Source organism: Helianthus annuus, chromosome 11 (assembly GCF_002127325.2).
Source record: "Helianthus annuus cultivar XRQ/B chromosome 11, HanXRQr2.0-SUNRISE, whole genome shotgun sequence".
Lineage (NCBI taxonomy): Eukaryota > Viridiplantae > Streptophyta > Magnoliopsida > Asterales > Asteraceae > Helianthus > Helianthus annuus.
Genome location: NC_035443.2, coordinates 114,107,873 through 114,116,924, shown reverse-complemented (window position 1 = coordinate 114,116,924; position 9,052 = coordinate 114,107,873). Strand labels below are relative to the sequence as shown.

At 40.7% G+C, this 9,052-nt stretch overlaps 1 protein-coding gene across 1 annotated transcript; it reads left to right on the top strand.

Moving 5' to 3' along the window:
• Nucleotides 1-583: 583 nt before the first annotated feature.
• LOC118484058 lies at nt 584-1,473 on the top strand. The gene is made up of 3 exons (XM_035979948.1): nt 584-588; nt 805-994; nt 1,219-1,473. The coding sequence occupies exons 1-3, from the start codon at nt 584-586 to the stop codon at nt 1,471-1,473; spliced, it is 450 nt and encodes a 149-aa protein (XP_035835841.1).
• The last annotated feature ends 7,579 nt before the right edge of the window (nt 1,474-9,052 follow it).

Sequence of the window (9,052 nt, the reverse complement as noted above, 5' to 3'; positions counted from 1 at the left end):
GTACCACGATCTCAAGACTGCGTACTGGTGGCCCCACATGAAAGCCAACATAGCAACCTACGTTAGTAAATGTTTGACTTGTGCGAGAGTCAAGATTGAATACCGGAAACCATCAGGCCTAATTCAGCAACCAGAGATCCCGACATGCATCGGCGGATCTTCAGGGGGTCTGGGGGGTCCGTTGACCCCCCGGCCAGCCGGATTTTCCCTTAAACGGAGTACTCAACGGAAATTTTTTTAAAGGCTTGACCCCCTTGTTTGTCTCCCGTAGGGTATATAAAGTTAAAAGAAAAAAATAGAATATTTTTGAAGTTCTCCGGCCAAGTTGCGGTGGTCCGGCGGCGGCCCTGTTAACTCCGGCGAATTGGTAGAGAAGAAGACGTTAAGTGGTTTTGTGGACATGATTATGTAGTATTTGTTATTGCCTTATGGGCTTTTAACCTAACAGGCCCAATTAAAAAAGAAAATAAAAAAACCTAATATTTAATATTCAAAACAACACAATAAGAATAGACAATACATAGTTGCGGCTGTGCTCTAAGCTCACTTTTTCCATTGAAAGTTGCAGCCTACACTCCCCAAGATGAAGTAAGTATTGTATCACATTTATTAAAGTGATTTAATAGTTGCAACCTACATCAGTAAGTTTTCTTTTTATTTGTTTAATTTTTTTATTGTATCACAATAAATTGATTAATAGTTTATTTTAATTTGTTTATTTTTATGCTTTTCTATTTATTATTTAAATTACGATTAGGATTTATTGTTAATTTATATCATATCTTTTTATCATTGAATATGTAGAAACGCACGTATGACAAAATACTATGGTAAAATACCAAAACCAAGTATGGAGACTTCATCAAACCTGCCAAATACTAACGAAACTATTAAAAGAAGTCGAGAAGAAGTTGAATTATCTGAAGATGAAATAGTCGGTGACCCGGCTTTGCGAAAACCAATTAATGATTATTCGGTTAATATTCGAGAGGAAGTAAGAAGACGATACATAACGAAAGGCGCTTGTCAACCAAAAGGTCAAATCTTCCCTACAATGAAAATTTGTGGACATATGAGAAAGTTTCATGAAACGTGGTTTGGCGACTTTGATTGGTTAGAATATAATGCATCAAAAGATGCTGCATTTTGTTTATGGTGTTATTTATTCCCCACGGGAAATAAACATGGGGATGATGTCTTTATAAACCATGGTTTTAGGTTGTTGATCTTCTTCTTAATGAAATGAATAAGTGTTTTACTAAGTCTAACTCGGAGTTGCTTACGTGTATTGCGTGCCTTGATCCTATAGATTCATTTCAATCTTTTGACCGTCAGAAGTTATTACGGCTTGCCGAGTTATATTCAGAAGATTTTACTCAATTTGATCTTGTTCAACTAAAGATACAACTAGATCGGTATATTTCAAGTATAAGAAGTAATGAAGCCTTTTCTGGTCTTCAAGATATTGGATAACTTGCAAAGAAAATGGTCCACATGAAGTATCATATTACTTATGCACTCGTCTATTGACTACTTGAGTTGGCATTGGTCTTGCCTGTTGCAACCGCTACTGTTGAAAGATCTTTTTCCGCAATGAAGTTTATCAAGACAGATTTACGCAATAAGATGGGTGATATGTTTCTCACAGATGCATTGGTGTGCTATGTCGAGAAAGATATTTTTGATAGTGTTGAAATTGAAGCAATTTTGCAAAGGTTTCAAAATATCAGACCCCGTAGATTACAGTTACTCGCTGTTAAAAAAAAATAATTGGTGTATGCTATGAATTGTGAATAAAGTTTTTTTTTCTATTACGACCCCCAGGTTGAGAATCTCGAGTTCCGCCACTGCCGACATGGAAATAGGAGCAAATTTCTATGGATTTCGTCACTGGCTTACCTAGATCTCAACGAGGAAATGATACCATTTGGGTGATCGTGGATCGACTGACCAAGTCTGCACATTTTCTGGCTATCAACGAAACGGATAAGTTTTCTACTTTAGCAGACGTATACCTGAAGGAAGTAATTTCAAGGCACGGGGTGCCAACCTCCATCATACCTGATCGTGATGCACATTTTACCTCTGAGTTGTGGCAAGCGATGCACAAATCCTTTGGCTCTCGATTAGACATGAGCACGACGTATCATCCTCATATGGATAGGCAGTCTGAATGCACCATTCAAACCCTTGAAGACATGCTTCGAGCATGTGTAATCAATTTTGGTAACGACTGGGAAAGACACCTCCCATTAGTGGAGTTTTCGTATAAAACAGTTACCACACCAGTATCCAGGCTGCTCCATTCGAGGCATTGTACGGACGGAAGTGCCGATCACCTCTTTGTTGGGCAGAGGTTGGCGACAGCCAAATCACTGGCCCAGAACTCGTCGTAGACACAACAGAGAAGATTGCTCAGATACGACAACGAATGGCGGCAGCTCGTGACCGTCAGAAAAGCTACGCTGATAAGCGAAGGAAACCACTCGAGTTCCAGGTTGGGGATCGAGTACTACTTAAAGTCTCACCTTGGAAAGGTGTAGTCCGTTTTGGTAAACGAGGCAAACTCAACCTGCGATACGTCGGACCTTTCGAAATCACTGAGAAAATTGGAAAAGTGGCCTATAGACTGAACCTACCCGAAGAACTCAGTGGATTTCACAACGTATTCCACGTGTTAAATCTGAAGAAGTGTCTGTCAGATGAGACCCTCATATTTCCTCTCAAGGAGCTCACCATCGACGATCAGCCGCGATTCATTGAAGAACCAGTAGAGATTACTGACCGAGATGTTAAGGTTCTCAAGCGTACCAGGATACCCCTTGTTCGAGTTCGTTGGAACTCCCATCGTGGCCCAGAGTTTACTTGGGAACGAGAAGACCAAATAAAACACAAGTATCCCCAGTTATTCGAGAAAAGCGAAACCACTGCTGAGGCTGAAGCTACTGCGGAATTTCGGGACGAAATTCCAAACCAACGGGGGAATGATGTGACACCTCAGGAAAACCAGGAAAACCACGCAACCTAACTAGCTTCCTTAGTGACTACATGCAAAATTTCGGGACGAAATTTCTTTCAAGTTGGGGATGATGTGACAACCCGAGTTTTCAAGGTCTTTCCTCGACACGTTATTTGTTCACAATTGTGTTTGCATAACTTATTTGCTTTGTAATTGTGCACGTTTGTTATATGTTTGAGAAATTGTTATATTGTTTGATAAACTAATGAAAACCTACTAAACGTTTGGCTAAGATTTAACATACTTAACACATTTGGTTCTCATCCTTGTGACCACAAAACCAAGGAGTTTCGCCACAACCTCCACTCGACGAAACCTAGGGGGTTTCGTCATACACTTTGGGATGAAACTAGGATGTTTCGCCATGTGGGCTTGAGGCCCAGGTGAGGCCCAGTCGCGAGTCAGTTATATTAGTCTCATAACCTCACGTAAAAATCATAACTGGCGAAACCCTAGACTTCCTTTTCTCTCCCTGCACGCGACGGCAACCATCATCTTTCCCGAATTCTTGCTAGTCTCATCTTACTACCGGTTAGTATGTGATTAGATTACCCGACTTAATCTACTTGATTCCTTGTTGATGATCGTTATGGTGTTTTTGTGAATATATGATTTTGTTAGATACTTAATTATCATATTGTGTGGATTAGGGTTTTGAATGTTTCCTGAATCTTACATATTGTTATCTGTTGTTCATGTTTGACGGAATGCTCGCATAGGATCTGATCAGAATGTTTAAATCATATTCATACGATGATTCTTGTTAGTAAGGAACCAGTAGATCTAAGTGGTCATCAATTACAAATATGTTATGATTGTGGGAATTGTATGAAAGGTTGTGAACTGTTATGTATAGGGTGCAAGTTTAATGTATGATGAATTACTGTTATACTTTGTAAGCACGATAATACATAACTAGGATGCATGATTATCGCTGAATCTGTTGTTAGATCGGTATTGATGAAAATAATAACTTACGGTTGAATAAAGGAGAAGATAACTGCTTGGCTAGGGTTATGACGAAACACTAGAGGCTTTCGTCACACCTCGTCTCGGCGAAACTCTGGATGTTCCGCCATCTTGGGTCTCGACGAAACATTAGATGTTTCACCACCATTTATGTCGACGAAACACTATAGGTTTCGTCACCTGGCATCTCGACGAAACTCTATAAGTTTCGCCGTATGAAGTTTCGTCGCCCTGTGTGTAGTCACAACAGACTGTAGGTTAGAACACTTGAGATAATAGATAACTATGTTGTTATTGATGATAGTGAAGTCTGGTTTTGCATGAACTTGAATGACTGATAAGATGTTCGAATGTACACTGTGATTGTATGATATACGTGAACCTTATGAATGTAAACTGATTTCGTATGTATGCATACTATAGGCTTTGACTGATTAACTGTGAACAAGTAACTTAACAAACCGAACAAACCAAGGTGAGTTCACACTTTCTACAAGGCATGGGATTCCCGGCGGTTGGGAATGGGTAAAGGATTTAATCGGAAACTGCGTGACCTCCTGGTTTGGAACACGTACCACATCCTCTTTATTGAAGGGTGATAACCTATACTAAGGATTTAATTGGAACCTGCGTGATCTCCTGGTTTGGGGACGCGTACCACACCCTCTTTATTGAAGGGTGATAACATCGATACTAGACCAAAATCTCTATCATGAAGTCCCTCATTTTATATCGACTTAATCGCCGGGCCAATGGCGAGTGGGTAGATAGCGCTATTTAGGTTTGACAAGCCTCACACCGTGCCGCAGAGGACGGGTGTGAACTAATGGATCTGGGCACTGGTCAATGATGATAGACATTGACGTTAGGGCACCAACTTACTTCAGTCAGTGGTCGATATGGTGACAGGTCTAGTGGTTCACATGGGGTAGCCCCCACTGATCATGGTTTGGGAAACAAGGAACTGGTTAACTCATGGATTACAAATGAACTTATTGTTTTTGGAACAACTCTAAAATGAACAACAACTGTGAACTCGCTCAACTCTGTTGTTGACTCGTTGTTACATGCCTTGCAGGTCGTTAGGTACTTATATGGAGCTTGCACGAGAAGGTGGGGTCGTTGTGGGACATGGACTGTTGAGTTCCATGTTTAACATTCGAACTTTTATACTCATACTTTGGTTTTAAATTTTATGCTTCCGCTGATGTTTGAATTTGATTAACTTGTTTTGAACACCAATTATATTGTGTGGTTGGACTTTTATTTATTTAATTAACTTGTTCAATATGATTGGTGGCTGGACCCTGGTCAGTCATGCCTCCTGCGGTGATACTCCGCTTGTGGATTTTCGGGGGTGTGACATTTTTGTTTTTTGGTCCGACTTTGATGTTGTTGATATGTTGTAATCGTTTTCTTTGTAATTTCGGTTTTCTTTTGGTCGTTTGTTTATACTTTTTAGCTTCTTCCAGGGCTATATAGATATAGATGTTTCGCCATTCAAAAGAAATTGGTATTTTTTTTTTACAAAATTTGTAACTTAAGAGTATTGTATGTAGGAAAAAATGAACTAAAATTAAAACTTCCTAGTTAGAAGGGTTGTGTGAGCCAACGTGGGATAGTCCACTCGGTAGAGAGGTTTCAGGTTCAAACATGAGCAAGGAGAATACTTTAGTATTATCGGTGTAAAAAAATATGGGTTATTAGATTTTATCACCCCCCAACTACTGACTATTGGCCGCTGCCACCCCAACTATCACTTTGATGTCCTTCACCCCAACTTAACACTTAGTGTGTTCTGTCACCACGTCGTTAACTGATCACTAAATTTTGATCCTGTTACTACACTTTTTGGGGTTTCATAGGGATCTTAGGAAGGTTTTAGAGATCTTAAGACACCCCCAAAAGTATAGTAACATGATCAAAAGTTAGTGATCTGGTGACAGAACACACTAAGTGTTAAGTTGGGGGGTGGCGGGCGTCAAAGTGATAGTTGGGGGTGGCAGCGGCCAATGGCCAATAGTTAAGGATGATAGAATCCAATAACCCAAAAAACATTAGCCATTAATAATGGGGAAGCTCAAGGGGAGCAATAAGGCGATTAATATTTTAAATGTTAATCGATTCTATTAAGCATCCTAATTTCTTATTAACTTTGGGGAAGCTCAAGGGGAGCAATAAGGCGATTAATATTTTAAATGTTTATGCGCCGCAAAAAGTTCCCCAAAAAAAGGGTCTTTGGGATGACATTGGGGGGGGGGGTTATGGTTGGTCATCCGGGGTGGTGGGTTATCATGGGTGATTTTAATGTGGTTCGCGATCGTAATGAAAGGAGAAATTCTATTTTTAATAAGAAATGCGCTGCTAATTTTAATAATTTCATTTCGGAAAATGGGTTAAGAGAATATGATATGAAAGGTAAAAAATTCACGTATCTTAATGATAACGGTAATAAACTTAGCAAGATTGATAGAGTTTTGGTCTGTCAAGAGTTCTTTTCTGAGTGGCCGGTGGCATGCCTTCGGGCGTTACCGAGATTTCTATCGAACCACTGCCCTCTAGTTTTGACTTGCTCGGATAAAAACTTCGGACCCAAGCCGTTTAGATTTTTCAATTCTTGGTTGGAGAGAAAAGATTTCGATGAGGTGGTTCTTAAAGCGATTGCTAATTTTATCAGGGCTGAAGAGCCTGACAAGGCGATTATGCAGAAATTAAAGGTGATTAGGGATGGTATAAAAATGTGGAAAAGAGAGGTTTTAGCCAAGGAAGGGGAATCAGAGTCTATTATTATGGAAGAATTAGAAATCTTGGAAGAGCTATCGGAAAATAGAGAGTTATCCGAAGAGGAAGAGTGGGCCAAGATGGAATGTCAAAAAAACCTTAATGAGTTAGAAAGTTATAAAATTAAAGACCTAAAACAAAGAGCTAGAGCTAAATGGGATTTGGAAGGTGATGAGAATTCTGCGTTCTTCCATGGGTACATCAAAAGTAGACGGGCGTTCAACAATATTCCGGGTCTTATGATCGACGAGGTGTGGACCACTAAACCTTCTTTGATCAAAAAAGAAATTTTAGGTTTTTTCAAAAGGGCTTTCGAGGAAAAAATTAAAGACAGGCCTAAATTCATTTGCCATAATGTTAAACGTCTAGCGGAGGCTGATGCGACATCTTTAACGGTGCCTTTCAGTAAAGAAGAGATCAAAAGCGCAGTGTTCGAGTGTGGATCTGACAAAGCGCCGGGGCTGGATGGTTTTAACTTCAAATTTATTAAAAGGTATTGGAATTTATTTGAAATTGATTTCTATAACTTGTTGGTCTCATTTTACAGCAAAGGCTCGATCTCGGCGGGGTGTGGCTCTTCCTTCATAACGCTTATTCCGAAAAACAAGGATCAGGTGGGATTAAGGGAGTACAGACCAATCAATCTGATTGGGGTGATAAGCAAAACGATTTCGAAAATTCTGGCAAATCGACTCAAAAAGGTTATAGGGACCATCATATCGGAGATCCAAACGACGTTTCTTAAAGGGAGGTATATTCTGGACAGTCCGTTAATGTTAAATGAGCTCATGGCTTGGATTAAAAAATGTAAAAAAAAGCTTTTCTTTTTAAAATTGATTTTGAAAAGGCTTATGACAACGTTAACTGGAGTTTTCTGGTGGACATCATGGGGCAAATGGGTTTCCCTGATTTATGGTGTAAATGGATTAAGGGGACTCTGGTGTCGGCTAGATCCTCGGTTCTTGTAAACGGGTCCCCTACTTTTGAGTTTAATTGTAGCAAAGGGGTGAGACAGGGTGACCCTCTATCCCCTTTTCTGTTCCTATTGGTCATGGAAGCTTTGTCTAACATTTTGGGTAAAGCTAGGACCGAAGGGTTTTTCAAAGGAATTCAAACACCAAATTCCGGACCGGTTATTTCTCACATTTTTTACGCAGATGATGCTTTATTATTGGGAGAATGGGATAAAGAAAATGTGAAGAACGTGGCGAGATGTTTGAGAATTTTTTACTTATGTTCGGGCTTAAAGATCAACCTTAAAAAATCTAACATTTACGGGTTGGGGGTGGATAATGGGGTAGTGTCTGATATGGCTAAAATGATTGGATGTAAATCAGACTCTATTCCGCTTACTTACTTGGGGATTGTGGTGGGGAACAATATGAACAGAATTAACAATTGGACACATATTTTTGAGGTTTTTGATAAAAGATTATCGGTTTGGAAAACGAAAACTTTATCGATAGGGGGAGGCTTACGTTAATCAATGCTGTGTTGGAGAGCCTTCCTATTTATTATTTATCTTTATATAAGGCTCCGGCCGGGTCGAAACGGTACGGGTCGAAACGGTACGGGTCGAAACGGTTCGCGTCGAAACGGTACGCGTCGAAACGGTACGGGTCGAAACGGTTCGCGTTATAACGGTTCAGCTCGAAACGGTTCAGCTCGAAACGGTTCGGCTCGAAACGGTTCAGCTCGAAACGGTTCGCTCGAAACGGTTCAGTTCGAAACGGTTCAGCTTGAAACGGTACGGGTCGAAACGGTTCGCGTTGAAACGGTTCAGCTCGAAACGATTCGGGTCGAAACTGTACGGGTCGAAACGGTTCGGCTTGAAACGGTTCGGCTCAAAACGGTTCGGCTCGAAACGGTTTGGTTCGAAACGGTTCGGCTCGAAACGGTTCAGCTCGAAATGGTTCGCGTCGAAACGGTTCAGCTCGAAACGGTACGGGTCGAAACGGTACGGGTCGTAACGGTTCGCGTCGAAACGATTCAGCTTGAAACGGTTCAGCTCGAAACGGTTCGCGTCGAAACGGTTTAGCTCGAAACGATTCGGCTCGAAACGGTTCGCGTCGAAACGGTTCAGCTCGAAACGGTACGGGTCGAAACGGTTCGCGTCGAAACGGTTCAGCTCGAAACGGTCCGGGTCGAAACGGTTCGCGTTGAAACGGTTCAGCTCGAAATTTTTTGGAATTTTTTAGATTTTTTCGGGTCGAAACAGTTCGCTCTGAAACGGTGTCAGTTTAGAATTTTTTAGAACTTTTATCATTTTTTGGAATTTTTTTG